The sequence below is a fragment of the Blennius ocellaris genome (genome assembly GCF_963422515.1).
Source record: "Blennius ocellaris genome assembly, chromosome: 11".
Taxonomy (NCBI): domain Eukaryota; kingdom Metazoa; phylum Chordata; class Actinopteri; order Blenniiformes; family Blenniidae; genus Blennius; species Blennius ocellaris.
The window spans coordinates 28,226,765-28,246,924 of record NC_137660.1 but is presented as its reverse complement, the minus strand read 5'-3'; the positions used below and the strand labels follow the sequence as shown (position 1 = coordinate 28,246,924).

Sequence of the window (20,160 nt, the reverse complement as noted above, 5' to 3'; positions counted from 1 at the left end):
AACAAACAACATGAAAAGCAACATAAACACACAACAATTAACATAAACAAACAACATAAACACACAACACACAAAACAAAACAACGCTACAAACACAACAAAAACACGTCAAACAACACAACAAAAACAACACAAAGGCAGGTTGTTTCACAAAAAATTACCAGACTAAATGCAGTTCTTTCACAATAAAGTTCCAGCGCAGCAGAGGAGACAGACAGGAAGTGAACACACCAGTCTGAACGCTCTCCTGCAGGGACTGAACATTTCAGTGAAAACAGAAATAATAATAATAATATTAATAATAACAATAACGATAATAATAATTAATTAATAAATAATAATTCTTAAAGGCACAGAGAAATGATTTCTCAGATTTAATTATTTATGACTTTGATTTAATTTCAACACAAAATGCAACGAAATGAACAAACAGACCTAAAAACAACAAAGGAACGATAAACAGTAAAAGAACAATCAGAAACACGGAACTACAACAAGCAAGGTCGGGACTGACCTGACCATCGGGGTCCGGCAAGGAGCATCCACATGGTTCCGTCCACTAAGTACCGTCCACCAGGTACCGTCCACAAGTTACTGTCCACCAGATACTGTCCACCAGTTGCTGTCCACCAGGTACCGTCCACCAAGTACCGTTTAGCAGCTCGCGTCCACCATTTGCTGTCCACCAGGTAGCGTCCACTTGTTACTGTCTACCAGGTCCTGTCCACCAGGTACCGATCACCAGTGACTGTCCACCAGGTACTGTCCACCAGTGACTGTACACCAGTTGCTGTCCACCAGGTACCGTCCACCAAGTACCGTCTAGCAGCTAGCGTCCACCACTTGCTGTCCACCAGGTAATGTCCGCTTGTTACCGTCTACCAGGTCCTGTCCACCAGGTACCGATCACCAGTGACAGTCCACCAGATACTGTCCACCAGGTAGTGTCCACCAGGTAGCGTTCACTAGTTACTGTCTACCAGGTCCTGTCCACCAGGTACCTATCAGGGAGTTCGATGTTGTCCAGCTGGCAGCGATACAACTTCAGCTCCTGGCTCTGAGCCGACACCACTGACCACTCTGGCTCCAACCAGGTCTTGACCCGGGCCGGGGTCAGCCTCTAACCAGGTCTTGACCCGGGCGGGGGAGGGTCGGCCAGGACTCTGGCCACCAGCCGCTCCAGCGCCGCCCAAAAGCTTCCCCCAGAACTGCCACGGCCCCTGACCGATTCTGAACGCGGTCTTGGATTTGGCGTCAGGGGCCAGTTAGACCTGCGAGGGGCTCCGCAGGTTGCGGAGCTGAACCAGGTGGACCCAGGGACCCGGTCCGGGGCACCACCGACACGGGGGAGGGGTTTCCGGTCCTTTCTGGTGACGCTATCAGGGTGTTGGTAGTCCACCTTTTCACCGCAGCAGACAGATGACGAGTCTCTGGAAGAGGGTTCTGGAACTGGACCGATAGAGACTAACTCCCCCCGGTCAGACCCCCCAGGACAAGACCAGGTCCCTCTGGTCTACACAGAGAGAGGGAGGGAGAGAGAGAGAGAGGGAGAGAGTCAGTCTGCACTCCTTCAAGTGAACATACTAAGGAATAAAGGAATGTACGTGTGAATGTTTTCGTCCTAAACTGAACAAACGACGATTCAGATCGTTCAGGTTGAATCAAAATGATTTATTTTTCATGTATTTACAGAAGATCTACAATAAAGGTGGAGGAGGGATTACGAGGAAGTTCAGGAGGAGGAGGGGGCGGAGCCTGCTCCTGGAAGAGAGCCAATCAGAGAGGAGCAATCAGATCAGGGACAATCGGGCAGGGTTCAGTTGGCAATCAGGCAACGTTCAGGGACAATCAGGCAACATTCAGGGACAATCAGGCAACGTTCAGGGACAATCAGGCAACATTCAGGGACAAGGGACAATCAGGCAACGTTCAGGGACAAGGGACAATCAGGCAATGTTCAGCGAGCAATCAGGCAATGTTCAGGGGCAATCAGGCAATGTTCAGGGACAATCAGGCAACATTCATGGACAAGGGACAATCAGGCAACGTTCAGGGACAAGGGACAATCAGGCAACGTTCAGGGACAAGGGACAATCAGGCAATGTTCAGGGACAATCAGGCAATGCTTTGGGTCAATCAGGCAATGTTCAGCGAGCAATCAGGCAATGTTCAGGGACAATCAGGCAATGTTCGGGGGCAATCAGTCAACGTTCAGGCGCAATCAGGCAACGTTCAGTTGGCAATCAGGCAACGTTCAGGGACAAGGGACAATCAGGCAACGTTCAGGGACAAGGGACAATCAGGCAACGTTCAGGGACAAGGGACAATCAGGCAATGTTCAGCGAGCAATCAGGCAATGTTCAGGGGCAATCAGGCAATGTTCAGGGACAATCAGGCAACATTCATGGACAAGGGACAATCAGGCAACGTTCAGGGACAAGGGACAATCAGGCAACGTTCAGGGACAAGGGACAATCAGGCAATGTTCAGGGACAATCAGGCAATGCTTTGGGTCAATCAGGCAATGTTCAGCGAGCAATCAGGCAATGTTCAGGGACAATCAGGCAATGTTCGGGGGCAATCAGTCAACGTTCAGTTGGCAATCAGGCAACGTTCAGTAGCAATCAGGCAACGTTCAGTTGGCAATCAGGCAACGTTCAGTAGCAATCAGGCAACGTTCAGGGGGAAATCAGGACATTGCTTTTATTTGTTTGATTTTATTTATTTTTGTTTTCACTTGTATCTTTCTATTTGTCTGTTTGTATTCGTTTTTCTTTGTTTCCGTTAAATTTTTGTTTGTTTGTATTTGTTTCCGTTGGTTTGTATTTATTTGCTTCTCTTTTTATTTGTTTTTATTTCACTCAAAGGAATGTCTGCGATGCACAAACACAAACGACTGTTGTCAGTCAATAGAGGCGACAACGAACCTGCAGGCGAGACGAGTTCTGACGAGGACAAGACGCTGCCGCGACCCTCCTACGGAACGAAGGACAGAACAGCAGACTCACACTCAGACGTATCGCAATTTAAAAACGGTGACGCAATAATTAATTTCCCTGCTACTATTTACTTTTTGCAGAGGAGCACTTTATTTACTTTCTGGGAGAAGTAACTGGTAACTGTACTACTTACGTCATGTCGTGAGAGTCTGCTCCGGTCGGCGTCACGTTGGTGTTGAACGTAATGAATCTTACAGAAAACTTTATCTGCAACGGGAATGGAGCCACAAGAAGTTAGTTTGAAGTGTGTGTAAAGAAGTTAGCTTGAAGTGTGTGTAAAGAAGTTAGTTTGAAGTGTGTGTAATGAAGTTAGCTTGAAGTGTGTGTAAAGAAGTTAGTTTGAAGTGTGTGTAATGAAGTTAGTTTGAAGTGTGTGTAAAGAAGTTAGTGAGTAAAGAAGTTAGTTTGAAGTGTGTAAATGAAGTTAGTGTGTAAAGAAGTTAGTTTGCAGTGTGTCAATGAAGTTAGTGTGTAAAGAAGTTAGTTTGAAGTGTGTGTAATGAAGTTAGTTTGAAGTGTGTGTAAAGAAGTTAGTGAGTAAAGAAGTTAGTTTGAAGTGTGTAAATGAAGTTAGTGTGTAAAGAAGTTAGTTTGTAGTGTGTGTAAAGAAGTTAGTGAGTAAAGAAGTCAGTTTGAAGTGTGTGTAATGAAGTTAGTTTGAAGTGTGTGTAAAGAAGTTAGTGAGTAAAGAAGTTAGTTTGAAGTGTGTCAATGAAGTTAGTGTGTAAAGAAGTTAGTTTGTAGTGTGTGTAAAGAAGTTAGTGAGTAAAGAAGTCAGTTTGAAGTGTGTGTAATGAAGTTAGTTTGAAGTGTGCGTAAAGAAGTTAGTGAGTAAAGAAGTTAGTTTGAAGTGTGTCAATGAAGTTAGTGTGTAATGAAGATAATTTGAAGTGTGTGTAAAGAAGTTAGTGAGTAAAGAAGTTAGTTTGAAGTGTGTAAATGAAGTTAGTGTGTAAAGAAGTTAGTTTGCAGTGTGTGTAAAGAAGTTAGTGAGTAAAGAAGTTAGTTTGAAGTTTGTGGAAAGAAGTTAGTGTTTAATGAAGTTAGTTTGAAGTGTGTGTAATGAACTTAGTGTTTAATGAAGTTAGTTTTTGAAGTGTGTGTAATGAAGTTAGTGTGTAATGAAGTTAGTTTGAAGTGTGTGTAATGAAGTTAGTGTGTAATGAAGTTAGTTTGAAGTGTGTGTAATGAAGGTATTGTGTAATGAAGTTAGTTTTTGAAGTGTGTGTAATGAAGTTAGTGTGTAATGAAGTTAGTTTGAAGTGTGTGTAATGAAGTTAGTGTGTAATGAAGTTAGTTTGAAGTGTGTGTAATGAAGGTATTGTGTAATGAAGTTAGTTTTTGAAGTGTGTGTAATGAAGTTAGTGTGTAATGAAGTTAGTTTGAAGCATGTGTAATGAAGCGCACCCTGCTGGGAATCGAAGGCGTGTGCGCCCGGTTGCAGCGCGCGGCGACACGCGTGGCAGCGGAAACACTGGCGATGGAAGAAGAAGCCGTCGGCGCTCAGACGCTCCATCACGTAAACTCTCTTCGCACAGACGTGACAGACGTCGCCGCCGCCGAGCCCACCACCACCGCCGCCGTGCGTCCTGGACACACACTGTGACACACACACACGCCGTTCACGCACCGCGCAGTTGGAACCTTTGGACGGCTAGCTGGCGGATGGCTAGCCGCTAACCGAGTTTGCGTTCTTCCCAGCATGCATCTCACCGGCGTGGCGTTGGGTCGGTGGTCGGTCTCGTACAAGATGGCAAGGAGCTGAGCTTTAGCGTCGATGGCGGACGAAACCTTTCCGATGATGCGCTGCGGTTAGCGTTTCGGCAGAAGGAACGAGAAAAGAAGGAAGTCAGGAGGAGAAGAGACAGGCGAAACAGGAAGTGATGTACTATAGGAAGTGAGTTAGCTACCTCTTTAGCGTAGCTCGCAGCTCCAGTCGCTAGCGGCTTCGTTCGGGGGAATTCCTGATCGCTGCTTACTGAGAGCTGAATGAAGACAAGAATTAGGTGGGCGTGGTCTGGATCTGAGTGGGCGTGGTCAATGTCGTGTGTGGGCGTGGTCTGGGGCAGGGCGTGGCTTAATTTAATAGTAATGTTCTTGTGAGGAAAATTACCTTCACGTGAGCACTTTGTGCTAATTCTATTCTGTCTGGAGAGGAAGAAGAGGAGGAGCAGGTGGAGGAGGAAGAAGAGGAGGAGCAGGAGGAAGAGGAAGAGGAAGAGCAGGAGGAGGATGAGGAAGAAGAGCGGGAGGAAGAGGAAAGGGTTTTGGGAGCCGGAGGAAACATGGCCGACAGCAGCGACGCTCGCTCCTTGATGCTCCTCCTGGACGGCGCTCCACCCGACGGGGTTTCGCTCCGCGGACACGTCGGGTGGGGTTCAGACTCCTGACGGAGGGCCACCTGCCGCAACGGCGCCCCCAAGCGGTCGGGAGAGGCAGAGCGGCCCGCCGCCGCTGCGGGGTCGGGAGTGGTGCATTCTGGGTAGGAATGATCCTCCAGTAGGCGGAGGTAGATGGAGGGCTGGAAGGAAGGAGGAGGTGAGAGGAGGAAGAGGAGCAAGAGGAGGAAGAGTAACAGATGGGGGGGGTGGGGGGGGTACCTGCCACTTAGGGCGGGGAGGGGGCGCAGGAGGAGGAGGGGGCGGGGACTTCGCCTTGGCAAAACGAGGGTTCTCTCCCTCCTCCTCCTCCTCCTCCTCTTCCTCCTCTGGTGTGGAGGAACGAGACGGAGGAGGAGAACCGGGTGGTTCCTGGTGAGTGGGGTTGGGGTGGGGGTGGGGGTGGGGCGGTGCAGAAAGAAAGAAAAGAACAGAAAGAGAGAAAATCAATTCTAAAGAATGAAAGAAAACACTAATGCATTGATTACGCAATACCTGATGTTTATTGTGCAATACTAAATGCTTATTACACAATACTTGACGCTTATTACGCAACGCCTCTCTCCCCCCCATCGTCACGGAAACAGAACACTCCCCACGTTGTCCCGGCAACTCGACGCTCCTCGCGTCGTCACGGATAAAGGAGACTCTCCACGTTGCCATGGAAACAACGTTCCCCCATGCTGCCGTGGAAACACGATGCTCCCTGCATCGCCATGGAAGCATAACGCCGCCCACGTTGTCGTGGAAACGTCGTGACGGGCTCCCCCGACAGGTGACCGCGCAGGGTAACGATACCTCGCTCGGGGAGTGGTTTCCTCTTCGCCGTCGCTTTTTCTCGGAATCGTCGTCGAGTTTCTTCTTGTCCTGCGACATGAAAACGCCACAAATCCAGAGTCAGTCCAGATTAAATAACCCAGAGTTTTTTTTATTATAAAACCTTGAACTGGATTAAAGGAACCAGATTAAATAATTCAGATTTTTTTAATGCCGCAGTCTAGATTAATTAATCCAGATTAAATAATCCAGGTTGATTAATCCAGATTATGTAATGTGAATTAGGCCTGTGGATTATTACCCAGGGGATTCTCCTCCTCAGGTTCGTCATGTCGTACGTCGTTACAGAAGAGACGTCGTTTCCGTCTGATTCTTTGGAAGCTGAAAAATCAATCAATCAATCAGTCAATAGCTGTGTGTGTGTGTGTGTGTGTGTGTGTGTGTGTGTGTGTGTGTGTGTGTGTGTGTGTGTGTGTGTGTGTGTGTGTGTGAACCAGAACCAGGTCAATCCAGGTTCTACGAGAACGGGTCCGGTTCACCTCTCCTGGACTCCTTGACCGATCCTGGTCCTCTTGGGTACAGACCAGGTCCTCCTGAGTCCTCCAGACCATCAATGTAGAGGTGGCGGACCTGAAGACCAGAACCAGAACCATAGAGATCAGGACCAGATGTTAGCCTGGAACCTAGGTTCAACAGTGGACCAGGTCCAGACTGACCTGATGGGGGCGCACGCAGCAGGGGTTCAGGTTGGGGTACCGGGTCGTTGGGTCTATGGAGTACTGGTCCAGGTTCTTACTGATGTTCTCCGTAGTGGTCTGGGCCAGGAGCCGGTAGATAGACTCCCTGAGGGGGGGGCACAGTAAGTCCTGAACCAGAACCAGCAGGTCTAGAACCAGAACTGTGAGCAAGAGGTAGTGAGGAAGAGGAGTGATGAAGAGCAGTCAGCCAGCAGAGAGGAAGAGGAAGAGGAGTGATGAAGAGCAGTCAGCCAACAGTGAGGAAGAGGAAGAGGAGTGATGAAGAGCAGTCAGCCAGCAGAGAGGAAGAGGAAGAGGAGTGATGAAGAGCAGTCAGCCAGCAGAGAGGAAGAGGAAGAGGAGTGATGAAGAGCGGTCAGCCAGCAGCGAGGAAGAGGAAGAGGAAGAGGAGTGATGAAGAGGAGTGATGAAGAGCAGTCAGTCAGCAGAGAGGAAGAGGAAGAGGAGTGATGAAGAGGAGTGATGAAGAGCAGTCAGACAGCAGAGAGGAAGAGGAAGAGGAGTGATGAAGAGCAGTCAGCCAGCAGAGAGGAAGAGGAAGAGGAGTGATGAAGAGCGGTCAGCCAGCAGCGAGGAAGAGGAAGAGGAGTGATGAAGAGCAGTCAGCCAGCAGTGAGGAAGAGGAAGAGGAGTGATGAAGAGCAGTCAGCCAGCAGTGAGGAAGAGGAAGAGGAGTGATGAAGAGCAGTCAGCCAGCAGTGAGGAAGAGGAAGAGGAGTGATGAAGAGCAGTCAGCCAGCAGCGAGGAAGAGGAAGAGGAAGAGGAAGAGGAGTGATGAAGAGCAGTCAGCCAGCAGTGAGGAAGAGGAAGAGGAGTGATGAAGAGCAGTCGGCCAGCAGTGAGGAAGAGGAAGAGGAGTGATGAAGTGCGGTCAGCCAGCAGTGAGGAAGAGGAAGAGGAGTGATGAAGAGCAGTCGGCCAGCAGTGAGGAAGAGGAAGAGGAGTGATGAAGAGCGGTCAGCCAGCAGTGAGGAAGAGGAAGAGGAGTGATGAAGAGCAGTCAGCCAGCAGTGAGGAAGAGGAGTGATGAAGAGCGGTCAGCCAGCAGTGAGGAAGAGGAAGAGGAGTGATGAAGAGGAGTGATGAAGAGCAGTCATCCAGCAGAGAGGAAGAGGAAGAGGAGTGATGAAGAGCGGTCAGCCAGCAGAGAAGAAGAGGAAGAGGAGTGATGAAGAGCAGTCAGACAGCAGAGAGGAAGAGGAAGAGGAGTGATGAAGAGGAGTGATGAAGAGCAGTCAGCCAGCAGTGAGGAATAGGAAGAGGAGTGATGAAGAGCAGTCAGCCAGCAGCGAGGAAGAGGAAGAGGAAGAGGAGTGATGAAGAGCAGTCAGCCAGCAGTGAGGAAGAGGAAGAGGAGTGATGAAGAGCAGTCGGCCAGCAGTGAGGAAGAGGAAGAGGAGTGATGAAGTGCGGTCAGCCAGCAGTGAGGAAGAGGAAGAGGAGTGATGAAGAGCAGTCGGCCAGCAGTGAGGAAGAGGAAGAGGAAGAGGAGTGATGAAGAGCGGTCACCTCTCAGCCAGCAGCTCCAGCGGCGGTCTACCGAGCGTCCAGCCTCGAACCATCCAGGAAGCGTCCAACGCCGCCAGGAAGCCGCGAGCAACGCCCGTCCCCATTGGCCAGAAGGGCTGCAACACCATCACCGTGGTTACCGGGGTCACATCACCATGGTTACCATCAGATAAAAACCTAACTTTATTTCTACAGCACTTTCATACAGTTTCCAATGTTCTTCACACGCTTAAAAAAGATGGAGGTCAGAGGTCAGAGATTAGAGGTCAGACATTAGAGGTCAGAGGTCAGAAACTAGAGGTCAGACATTAGAGGTCAGGGGTCAGACATTAGGGGTCAGAGGTCACCCACCTCCAGCAGACTGTCCCCCACCAGCGCTACCAGCAGCCTCCGCCCTCGCCGCTCCCGGACGATGGCGGCGTGCTCGGCAGCGTACATGCTGGTGAAGTCGAACATGGCGACGTCCGGCCGGCCGCGGTGGTTGATGGCGTAGTCCAGCGCCGGCAGCTGGTAGTCGGTGGCGAAGTCGGCGGCCTGGCGGGCGAACGAGAGCAGCGCCGCCTGCTGGACGTTGTCGTCGGCAAGCAGCCGTTCCGTTTCCTGGTAGTCCTGGTAACCAGGGACAAGAACCTCAGTGTGTGTGTGTGTGTGTGTTACATGGAGGATGACTCAGCGTTTATTAGTGTGTATTGTGTGTGTTACACTGAGGATGACTCAACGTTTATTAGCGTGTGTGTGTTACATGGAGGATGACTCAGCGTTTATTAGTCTGTGTTTGTGTGTCATGGAGGATGACTCAGCATTTATTAGTGTGTATTGTGCGTGTTTGTGTGCGTTACATGGAGGATGACTCAGCATTTATTAGTGTGTGTGTGCTACATGGAGGATGACTCAGCGTTTATTAATGTGTTTGTGTGTCATGGAGGATGACTCAGCATTTATTAGTGTGTATTGTGCGTGTGTTTGTGTGTGTTACATGGAGGATGACTCAGCGTTTATTAGTGTGTGTATGTGTGTGTGTCATGGAGGATGACTCAGCATTTCTTAGGGTGTGTGTGTGTGTGTGTGTGTGTGTGTGTGTGTGTGTGTGTGTGTGTGTGTGTGTGTTACATGGAGGATGACTCCCTTGTCGATCAGACTCTGTTTCTTCGCCGTCATGACGAAGTAGTGTGTGTGGTCTCGGTAGTACACGATGTTCTCCAGGTCGATTCCTGAGGTCAGAGGTCAGGAGTTAGACAAGCGGTCGGAGGAGAGGTAAAGGGTCAGGGGTCAGAGGTCACCTGTCTCGTCCCGCAGCTCCAGGAAGAACTTCTGGTTGAAGATGAAGGCCACGCCGCTGATCTCCTCCACTCCCGCCTCGGCCGTCGTGTTCCGGTTCACGAAGTTCGCCGTGATGGCGATCGCCAACTTCCCCCGGAACTCCTTACGGGAAAATCCTGCTGACGCAACGCGCAGTCATTACACACACACACACACACACACACACACACACACACACACACACACACCCTCCAGTGTGTTCTTGCGTCCGTCGGCTCCGATCACGACGTCGAAGTCGAAGTTGGAGATGGAGTGAGTGGAGGGACGAACCTCCACCCTCCATCCAACACCTGACGGAGGAGAGAGAGAGGGAGAGAGAGGGAGTGGGTGGATGCCCTCCAGCTGAGTGAGTGAGTGTGTGAACGAGTGAGTGTTCTCACCCTCCGGATCCTCTGGAGGCTCCACCAGCTTCATGAACTCCACCCTGACGTGAACCTCCACCCCCAAGATCAGACTGAGCTTCAGCAGCATCAGCTGGAGCTGACGGATACCTGGAAACACCACCTGTATATCAACTCCACCCACCTGTACGTTAACTAAACACCCACCCTTAAGTGAACTCCACCCACCTGCACATTAACTACACCCACATCTAAGAAAACTCCACCCACCTCTACCCACCTGTACATTAACTACACCCACCCCTAAGTAAACTCCACCCACCTCTACCCACCTGTACATTAACTACACCCACCCCTAAGTAAACTCCACCCACCTCTACCCACCTGCAGGGTAACTCCACCCACCCATACATCAACTCCAGCCACTGGTATGGTAACTCAATCCAGCTGTGCGTCAACTCCGCCCACCCTACGTTAACTCCACATCAACCTCCGTCCTCAGGCTCACACACCGACTCCACCCACCGGTAAGACTCACTGATGTGGTCGATGGAGCCGGCGCAGAACTTCCCGTAGAAGGTTTTGGCGCCGAGGCCTCGGAGGTCGTGGATGGCGAACGGCCAGAGGTGGAGGACATTGTTCCTGGAGAAGCTGTCTCTCTTCTCCATTAGCACCACCTGACAACCCAGGAGGCGGAGCTCAATGGCCGTACGCAGACCACACGGTCCTCCACCCACGATCAGACACTGAGGAAGAGGAGCAGGAGAAAGAGAAAGAAGAGGCCAATGTTGGTGATAGCATGCTATCGCTATGCCATCATCGTGCTATCGCTACGCTATCGCCATGCCATGCTACCATTATCTGTATGCTATCACGATGCTATCATCACGTTATCACTTTGTAACACGATGCCTTTGCTATGCTGTTGCTATGCTATGCTATGCTATGCTATGCTATGCTATTGCTATGCTATTGCTAAGCTATTGCTATGCTATTGTGATGCTGTTTCACCTTGGTCGTCATGCTGGTGTCAGTCCGTCTGTAGTCCTTCTGCCGGGCCCTCTGGTCCAGCTTGGCCCACAGACCCCGGAACTTCCAGGACCGGACGGCGTCTTTCAGACGAGGGTAGAAGTTCTGCTGGTCCCGTGGGTCCAGGTCCAGCTGCCGGACCAGAATCCTGAATGCCGCTAGAGTCCCATTGCAGGTCGATGCCTGGACGAAGGTCTCGAAGAGCCGGGCAGCGTGTAGCGTCCCATCGTCCTCCTTGTCCGCCATCGCTACATCACGAATGCTACGTGACCTCCAGCTGACCTCCACCTGGAAGACCACAGCGCCATTTAAATGCTCCCCGTTAGAGTGCTGCAGGGACAATGCTAAATGCTACACGCTAACCTCCAAAGTCCTGAAGGGACAATGTTAATGCTAACACTACAGCTAACTTCCTGGTGAATCAGGTTTAATCTGGAGTTTCCTCATGTTGATGTACTGGACGGACTCCTGGAATATTTCAACCTGGTAATCTCAGATTACAGGAGCAGCTCCACCCACATGCTCCACTTCCTGTGAGCTGGCCCTGTGTTGATCAGGACTTCCTGTGTTGAAGGTGACTTCCTGTGTTGATCGAGACTTCCTGTGTTGAACAAGACTTCCTGTGTTGTTTGGGACTTCCTGTGTTGTTCGGGACTTCCTGTGTTGATCGAGACTTCCTGTGTTGATCGAGACTTCCTGTGTTGATCGGGACTTCCTGTGTTGATTGGGACTTCCTGTGCTGATGTAGACTTCCTGTGTTGATCGAGACTTCCTGTGTTGATCGGAACTTCCTGCATTGATCGAGACTTCCTGCGTTGAAGGGGACTTCCTGTGTTGATCGAGATTTCCTGTGTTGAACAAGACTTCCTGTGTTTGGGACTTCCTGTGTTGATCGAGACTTCCTGTGTTGATTGAGACTTCCTGTGTTGATCGAGACTTCCTGTGCTGATTGGGACTTCCTGTGTTGATGCGGACTTCCTGTGTTGATTGGGACTTCCTGTGTTGATTGGGACTTCCTGTGTTGATCGGGACTTCCTGTGTTGATTGAGACCTCCTGTGAGCTGTCTGGCCTCCAGACGATAACCCGATAATGTCTCACGCTGCCGCTGGTGGCTCTCCGGAGCGTTGCTTCCTGGAATGTTTGACTTATAAGGGGGGCGACAGGCGGTCGGTGCTGTATCAGCTCCGAGGACGATAAAAATAAACCCAGGGGGCGAGCTGGCGTCTCTCTGCAGGCTCCAGTGTCACGGCCTCCTGGGAACGCCACGATATGCTTACTTAAACCTCCTTCTGACCAGCCTCTTGGGAACTACCACGTTACGCTCTCTCTAACCTCCTGTTGACCACTTTCTCTGACCTCCTCCGTGACAATGGCAATGAGTCGTCCAGCCGTCATTCGGACGGTAAATCTCAAGAAAGACGACTGAAGGAATTGTGTGGTTGCTGAAAGTCGTCTACAATCTGTGTATAATGACCGTCACTACTTGTCAGCGTCTTGTTTTGTCTAAATCCTCTCTTGATTGCTCATCGGATCTTTTTTCACCAAAATATAGAATTGTCGTCTCTAGTCAGTGACGAGCAACGTGATTGGTCAGTTGATGCCACATGGTATGAAGAGGTGAGTCAAGTACAGGTATAGGTGAGTCAAGTACAGGTGAGTGACATTCAGGTACAGGTGGGTCAAGTTCAGGTGAGTCAAGTTCAGGTATAGGTGAGTCAAGTACAGGTGAGTCAAGTACAGGCACAAGTGAGTTGAGTACAGGTACAGGTGAGTCAAGTACAGGCACAAGTGAGTTGAGTACAGGTACAGGTGAGTCAAGTACAGGCACAAGTGAGTTGAGTACAGGTACAGGTGAGTGGAGTACCGGTACAAGTGAGTCAACTACAGGTATCAAGTGAGTCAACTACCTTTATAAGTGAGTACAGGTACAAGTGAGTCAACTACAAGTACAGGTGAGTGGTGGAGTACTGATACAAGTGAGTCAACTACAGGTACAAGTGAGTGGAGTACAGGTACAAGTGAGTCAACTACAAGTACAGGTGAGTGGTGGAGGACAGGTACAAGTGAGTCAACTACAAGTACAGGTGAGTGGTAGAGTACAGGTACAAGTGAGTCAACTACAGGTACAAGTGAGTCAAGGTTTAGGATTCTGCAAAATCCAATCATGGCGAGACATAAAGCAGACAGATTATAATCCCATCACTGAGATGTAAAGAGCATCACGTAATGAAGACTTGTGTAATTCTCTTCAAACAACAGCTGGAAGCCGCTTGATCCCAGATTAGAATCCAATTTTACCAAGATACAAAATAACCACAAAAACATTTTTTTTTAGAAAAGACCATGAAATTATAATTTAAAAAGATAATGACTACAGAAGAGCAGAAATGCCTCTAAATGTTTTGCTCCAATCAAATGATCAATTATCACAGATTACTAGATTAAAAAAAAGTGGCTCCAAAATATCACATGAATAAATAAAAGAAGGAAGAATCTGGTGGAAGAAACCAGAATTAGTCTAATAATCAATTAAACTTGGGTTTAATTGATTATCAGACCAATTCAGCTCCAGATTATGACTTTACACACTTTCTCAACACTTAATGTGACCAAGTCATAAAAAGGTAAATAAACACACACTCACCTCCCCCCGGCTCCTCCGGCTCGTCTCCCCGGGCACAGAGCGTTCTCCGGCGGCTGCACACGTCACAACGTGTCGTAAGATCGTCCAGAGCTCCGCACACCGGCCTGTCGCTCACATGACAGCCGCCAGCAGGGTGCCCTCCGCCGGCTTCAAGCTCCGCCGCTACATCCCACCACCAACCCCCCCCCCCCCCCCCCCCTTGGAAGTATGGACTTCCGTCCGACCCCTTCACAATAAGAGAAGCAGCGATAAACAGGAAGAACGAATGTTATTCCCTTCGAAATAAAAGCAAAAAAAGGCAAAGAAAGTGGGGGAAGTTGACTGAAAATTGATGGAAAGTTGAGCAGAAGTTGATTGAAAGTTGACCAGCAGTTGATTGAAAGTTGACCAGAGGTTGACTGAAAGTTGACTGAAAGTTGACCAGCAGTTGACTGAAAGTTGATTGAAAGTTGAGCAGAAATTGACTGAAAGTTGAGCAGAAATTGACTGAAAGTTGAGCAGAAATTGACTGAAAGTTGATTGAAAGTTGACCAGAAATTGACTGAAAGTTGAGCAGAAATTGACTGAAAGTTGACAGAAAGTTGACCAGAAGTTGATTGAAAGTTGACCAGCAGTTGACTGAACGTTGACCAGAGGTTGACTGAAAGTTGACCAGCAGTTGACTGAAAGTTGATTGAAAGTTGACCAGAAATTGACTGAAAGTTGACAGAAGTTGACTGAAAGTTGATGGAAAGTTGAGCAGAAATTGACTGAAAGTTGACGGAAAGTTGACCAGCAGTTGACTGAAAGTTGATTGAAAGTTGAGCAGAAATTGACTGAAAATGTACGGAAATTTGACCAGCAGTTGACTGAAAGTTGACTGAAAGTTGATTGAAAGTTGAGCAGAAATTGACTGAAAGTTGACTGAAAGTTGAGCAGAAATTGACTGAAAGTTGACGGAAAGTTGACCAGAAGTTGATTGAAAGTTGACTGAAAGTTGACCAGAAGTTGATTGAAAGTTGACCAGAAGTTGATTGAAAGTTGACCAGAAGTTGATTGAAAGTTGACCAGAAGTTGATTGAAAGTTGACTGAAAGTTGACCAGCAGTTGACTGAAAGTTGACCAGAAATCGATTGAAAGTTGACCAGAAGTTGATTGAAAGTTGACTGAAAGTTGACCAGCAGTTGACTGAAAGTTGACCAGAAATCGATTGAAAGTTGACCAGAGGTTGACTGAACGTTGACCAGAAGTTGATTGAAGGTTGACAGAAGTTGACTGAAAGTTCTTGGAACTAAAGTTAATAAACTTGATTAAGTTCAAAGAACTTCATTCATTTCGATGTTACCAGTTGAAGAACTTCAATTGAGTCGGTCCAACTATTTCTAACTATATCCTTTTTTGTGTAGACTTATTTTTAATTGAAGTTTACCTTTAGATTTATTTCATTTGTCATATTTTTTCCCTTTTGTTCTGTTTTTCCCCTAATTTTTTTCCTTTCCTCTTTCCGTGCTTGTTATTTTTCCTTTACCTACTACAAATTTTTTCTTCTCCTGAAATCAATCAATCTACGTACTACCAATTTTAATTACGTTTAACCATTTTTTCTGCATTTTTATGATTATTGTTTGAACAGTTTTAACATATTCATCCTCTGGTTTGAAGGCTTCAGCTCCTCTTGTCGTTTTAGCTGTTTTACTTTATTTCTAAATGTTTGGGTTTTCCAGGAAGGTGGAGTTTCTCCATCAGAGTGAGACCTCCGCTTCTCCTTCCTATCTCGACGTGCGCGACGTGACGTCATCGCGTCCCATTAACTCCTCCACTTCCTGGTTCGCCCCGCACTCCGGTGCAGCTTTTCCGCTCCGCGTTCCCCCCCTTCCCCCGCACAGCACCGCACCGTGACCGGCCTGAAGCGCCTCCGTTACCGGGTAGGTACCCGCTGCACCCCCCCTCCGCCCTCCCGTGGCCGTTTCCCGGTCTCTTAAGTGAGACTGAGCGAGAGCGGAGGGAGGGAGGCGGAACAGCTGCCACAGCGGCAAGTTAGCTGTTCCTTCCTACCCTCCCTCCCCCGCGTGTTGTGTGTAAATACCCCCACCAGGGGCAGGGAGGCGCCTCCTGTTGCCCCGGTAGCCGCTGTCTGGAGACACGAACCCGTCACGAGGGAACCGCGAAGATCACGAGGAGTCACCCTTTTTCTTTCACTCCAACTCACTCCAGACTTGTCACGTGAGAGCGAGAGAGGGAGAGAATGAATGAGAGGGAGAGAGAGAGAGAACGAGAGGGAGGGATGGAGAGAGAGAGAGAGAGAATGAGAGGGAGGGAGGGAAAAGATGTTTGGTAACTAAACATCGAGTCTGTTGATCAACCGTTGGAGCTGCTCTCTCTTTCTCACTCCTTCACTCTCTCACTCCTTCACTCTCACTCCTTCACTCCCTCACTCCTTCACTCTCTCTCACTCCTTCATTCTGTCTCACTCCTTCATTCTCTCCTTCACTCTCTCACTCCTTCACACTCTCATTCCTTCACTCTCTCACTCCTTCACTCTCTCTCACTCCTTCACTCTCTCGCTCCTTCACTCTCTCTCACTCCTTCACTCTCTCTTGCTCCTTCACTCTCTCTCACTCCTTCACTCTCTCTCACTCCTTCACTCTCTCTCACTCCTTCACACATTCCTTCACTCTCTCACTCCTTCACTTTCTCTTACTCCTTCACTCTCTCTCACTCCTTCACTCTCTCACTCCTTCACTCTCTCTCACTCCTTCACTCTCTCACTCCTTCACTCATTAAGTTGCTCAAACTTTACAAGTTCCACGAGGGTCCAGGAGGGGGCGTCTCCCGGTCTGTACTGATCCGCCACCTCTTTTAGGGTCACAGAAGAAGAAGAAGCAAGATGGCGTCCATCCCAGAATTCTACGCGGGGAAGAAGGTCCTGATCTCCGGCGCCACCGGCTTCATGGGGAAGGTACCGAGAGTTCTGGTTCTGGTTCTGGTTCGGGGACCCTGGTTTGGCTCTGGTCCGCGATCTTGAACCGGTTCTGTTGTGGTCCAGGTTCTGCTGGAGAAGCTGCTCCGGTCCTGTCCGGAGGTCCGGGTCGTCTACGTCCTGGTCCGGGCCAAAGGAGGCCAGGACCCCCAGGACCGGATCTCCAACATGCTCAGCTGCAAGGTGGGCGGGGCTCGAGGGGGCGGGGCCAGAGGGGGCGGGGCTGTGGGAGGGAGGAAGTCAGGATGACTGGAGCTCCGGAGGGAAGTCAGGAGGGGGCGGGGCTAGAGGAAGGAGGAAATGGGGAGGAAGGAGAGTCAAGCTGATTGGCCGTCTCACCCTAGCTGTTCTCTGATTGGCCGTCTTCCTCCAGATGTTCTCTGATTGGCCGTCTCTCCCCAGATGTTCTCTGATTGGCCGTCTCTCCCCAGATGTTCTCTGATTGGCCGGTTTCCCCCAGATGTTCTCTGATTGGCCGTCTTCCCCCAGATGTTCTCTGATTGGCCGTCTTCCCCCAGATTTTCTCTGATTGGCTGTCTCCCCCCTAGCTGTTCTGTGATTGGCCGTCTTCCCCCAGATATTCTCTGATTGGCCGTCTAACCCCCAGCTGTCCTCTGATTGGCCGTCTTCCCCCAGATGTTCTCTGATTGGCCGTCTTCCCCCCAGCTGTTCTCTGATTGGCCGTCTCCCCTTAGCTGTCCTCTGATTGGCTGTCTCCCCTTAGCTGTCCTCTGATTGGCTGTCTCCCCTTAGCTGTCCTCTGATTGGCCGTCTCCCCTTAGCTGTCCTCTGATTGGCCGTCTCCCCCCCTAGCTGTTCTCTGATTGGCCGTCTCCCCCCCTAGCTGTTCGACAGGCTGCAGGCGGAGCAGCCGACCTTCGCCCAGAAGGTCGTGGCGGTGGATAGCGACCTGACGGAGGCGGAGCTCGGCCTGAGCCCCGGCGACCAGAAGCTGCTGACTGAGGAGGTGGAGGTGGTGTTTCACTGCGCCGCCTCCGTCAGGTTCAACGAGCCGCTCAGGTCAGAGGTCGTGAAATACCCCCACCCACCATGAGATTGGTGTCCACCCCCAGATGTTGACCCCCCCCCCTCCTCCACCCTCCAGGGAGGCCATGAGGCTGAACGTGGTGTCCACCCAGCAGATGTTGACTCTGGCTCACAGGATGAAGATGCTGCAGGTCTTCCTCCACGTCTCCACCGCGTATTGTAACTGTGACCGAGAGCTGATTGACGAATTGATCTACACTCCTGCTATTGATTACCAGAGACTGCTGGAGGCCTTAAGGTAGGTCTTCATCATCTTCATCATCCTCTACTTCACCTCCACCTTCATCTACACTCCCGCTATTGACTACCAGAGAGGCATCGACCTGCTCAGGTAGGTTCTCTTCTTCCTCACCTTCCGCCTCTTCCTCATCTCCCTCGTCGTCGTTCTCTTCCTCGCCTCTGTCCTCTTCCTCATTTTTATGCTCCTCCTCTTCCTCATCTGGACTCGCTGTGTTTGGTTCCAGCTGGATGACTCGTTTGGATCTTTGTTTGGTTCCAGCTGGATGACTCGTTGGACTCGTTATGTTTGGTTCCCGCTGGATGACTCGTTGGACTCTTTGTTTGGTTCCAGCTGGATGACTCGTTGGACTCTTTGTTTGGTTCCAGCTGGATGACTCGTTGGACTCGTTATGTTTGGTTCCCGCTGGATGACTCGTTGGACTCGTTTTGTTTGGTTCCCGCTGGATGACTCGTTGGACTCGTTATGTTTGGTTCCCGCTGGATGACTCGTTGGACTTGTTGTGTTTGGTTCCCGCTGGATGACTCATTGGACTCGTTATGTTTGGCTTCTGCTGGATGACTCGTTGGACTCGTTAGGTTTGTTTCCGGCCGGATGACTTGGACTCGTTATGTTTGGTTCCAGCTCAATGACTTGTTGGACTCGTTATGTTTGGTTCCAGCTCGACGACTTGTTGGACTCGTTATGTTTGGTTCCCGCTGGATGACTCGGACTCGTTATGTTTGGTTCCAGCTGGATGGACGACGACCTGGTCTCCGTTCTGACGCCCAAGCTGATTGGCCGTCGTCCGAACACGTACACGTTCACCAAGGCGCTAGCGGAGCACGTGGTCCAGCGTGAGTCCGGGAACCTGAACGTGGCCATCGTCCGGCCGTCCATCGTCGGCGCCAGCTGGATGGAACCGTTTCCCGTGAGTCTGGTTCACTGAACCGTCGGCTGTCGCTTCCAGAACCAGAACCAAAGACGGGTCCCTTCTGTTTCAGGGTTGGATCGACAACTTCAACGGGCCTAGCGGGATTTTCATCGCGGTAAGTACCGCCGGGGGGGGGGCAACGGTACTGAGGAGTCATGGTTCAGTACTGTCCTCAGTGAGGGGGTTCTGGTTCTCAGGTTCTCATCAGGTTCTGCTTTCTCCTGGTCCAGGCTGGAAAGGGGATCCTGAGGACCATGAGGGCTTCCAATGACGCAGTGGCGGACCTGGTCCCGGTGGACGTGGTAGTCAACGCCACGCTGGCCGCGGCCTGGTTCTCCGGGTCCCAGAGGTCCAGCAGGTAGACCAGGTCCAGGTGCACCCTGGCTCTCCTCATGTTCTCCTCATGCTCCCCTTGTGTTCTCATCAGGTCCAAGAACATCCTGGTCTATAACTGCACCACCGGAGGAATCAACCCGTTCCACTGGGGAGAAGTCGGTACGGCCATCTTGGTTTTTTCTTTAACATCGTCCACCGGATGGTCTGAGCTTTATCCTGTCCTCCGTGTCTCGGTAGAGTTCCACGTGATCTCCACCTTCAAGAGGAACCCTCTGGAACAGGCGTTCCGCCGGCCGCACGTCAACCTGACCTCCAACCACCTGATCAACCAGTACTGGATCGCCGTCAGCCACAAGGCCCCCGCCTTCCTGTACGACCTGTACCTCCGTCTGATCGGCCGGGAGCCCAGGATGATGAAGACCATCTCCCGCCTCCACAAGGCCATGATGGTGTTGGAGTTCTTCACCAGCCAGTCGTGGGTCTGGAACACCGACAACATGGCGGCGCTGCAGAACCACATGAGTCCCGACGACAGGAAGGTAACGCCCCCCTTTAATTCCCAGCGTCTACTAAACGCTCTTAACGTTGGACGTTCGCCGCCAACTCGGGATTGATTGTGTTCGTCGACTGTCGTTTCGGTCGCCGTGGTTCTTTTAACGTTTTCTCTCGATACAGATGTTCAACTTTGACGTGCGCCAGCTGCACTGGGCGGAGTACATGGAGAGTTACTGCCTCGGCACCAAGAAGTACGTCCTCAACGAGGAGCTGTCGGGACTCCCTGCCGCACGCAAGCACCTCAACAAGTAAGATCGCGGTGGGGGTGGGGTGTAAGGCAGGCGAGGCGACGGCGACTAACCCCTTGGCTTGTTGTGTTCAGGCTGAGGAACATCCGCTACACCTTCAACACCGT

The 20,160-nt window shown here is 50.4% G+C and overlaps 2 protein-coding genes across 5 annotated transcripts in view; one reads left to right on the top strand and one right to left on the bottom strand.

The window, feature by feature from the left end:
• Positions 1-1,463: 1,463 nt before the first annotated feature.
• On the bottom strand, positions 1,464-13,910 carry LOC308136617 (F-actin-monooxygenase mical2b-like). 4 transcript variants are annotated; one of them, XM_080505040.1, is made up of 21 exons: positions 13,758-13,910; positions 11,095-11,400; positions 10,622-10,829; positions 10,123-10,233; positions 9,931-10,032; positions 9,703-9,858; positions 9,533-9,633; positions 8,774-9,031; positions 8,423-8,538; positions 6,871-6,997; positions 6,694-6,784; positions 6,456-6,535; positions 6,176-6,244; positions 5,600-5,749; positions 5,113-5,520; positions 4,910-4,984; positions 4,713-4,805; positions 4,407-4,599; positions 3,133-3,206; positions 2,928-2,976; positions 1,464-1,513 (listed from the first exon to the last, which is right to left on the bottom strand). In XM_080505040.1, the coding sequence occupies exons 2-21, from the start codon at positions 11,356-11,358 to the stop codon at positions 1,479-1,481; spliced, it is 2,760 nt and encodes a 919-aa protein (XP_080361166.1). In that variant the 5' UTR covers positions 11,359-11,400; positions 13,758-13,910; the 3' UTR covers positions 1,464-1,478. The 4 variants fall into 4 exon arrangements, with proteins under 4 accessions (XP_080361166.1, XP_080361169.1, XP_080361167.1 ...); XM_080505041.1 differs by lacking the exon at positions 1,464-1,513 and adding an exon at positions 1,657-1,761; XM_080505042.1 differs by lacking the exon at positions 1,464-1,513 and adding an exon at positions 1,657-1,758.
• Positions 13,911-15,574: 1,664 nt separating this feature from the next.
• LOC308137033 (fatty acyl-CoA reductase 1-like) overlaps positions 15,575-20,160 on the top strand; it is a 5,617-nt gene continuing 1,031 nt past the window's right edge. The window contains exons 1-12 of the mRNA XM_080505594.1: positions 15,575-15,661; positions 16,600-16,695; positions 16,783-16,899; positions 17,561-17,736; positions 17,822-18,001; positions 18,734-18,911; positions 18,985-19,029; positions 19,145-19,272; positions 19,342-19,409; positions 19,488-19,789; positions 19,926-20,053; positions 20,128-20,160. The exon at positions 20,128-20,160 is cut by the window's right edge and continues 1,031 nt beyond it. Coding sequence (XP_080361720.1) covers positions 16,624-16,695; positions 16,783-16,899; positions 17,561-17,736; positions 17,822-18,001; positions 18,734-18,911; positions 18,985-19,029; positions 19,145-19,272; positions 19,342-19,409; positions 19,488-19,789; positions 19,926-20,053; positions 20,128-20,160 — 1,427 coding nt within the window. The 5' untranslated portion in view covers positions 15,575-15,661; positions 16,600-16,623. The remainder of the gene's footprint in view (positions 15,662-16,599; positions 16,696-16,782; positions 16,900-17,560; positions 17,737-17,821; positions 18,002-18,733; positions 18,912-18,984; positions 19,030-19,144; positions 19,273-19,341; positions 19,410-19,487; positions 19,790-19,925; positions 20,054-20,127) is intronic.

Bases quoted from the DNA above. Each gene is read 5' to 3' on its own strand.
- LOC308136617 (XM_080505040.1), bottom strand. From the start codon at position 11,358: ATGGCGGACAAGGAGGACGATGGGACGCTACACGCTGCCCGGCTCTTC. The intron at 10,830-11,094 runs GTGAAACAGCAT...CCTCTTCCTCAG, and splicing joins ACACCAGCATGACGACCAAG to TGTCTGATCGTGGGTGGAGG. The intron at 4,600-4,712 runs GTGAGATGCATG...TGTGTGTCACAG, and splicing joins ACCGACCCAACGCCACGCCG to TGTGTGTCCAGGACGCACGG.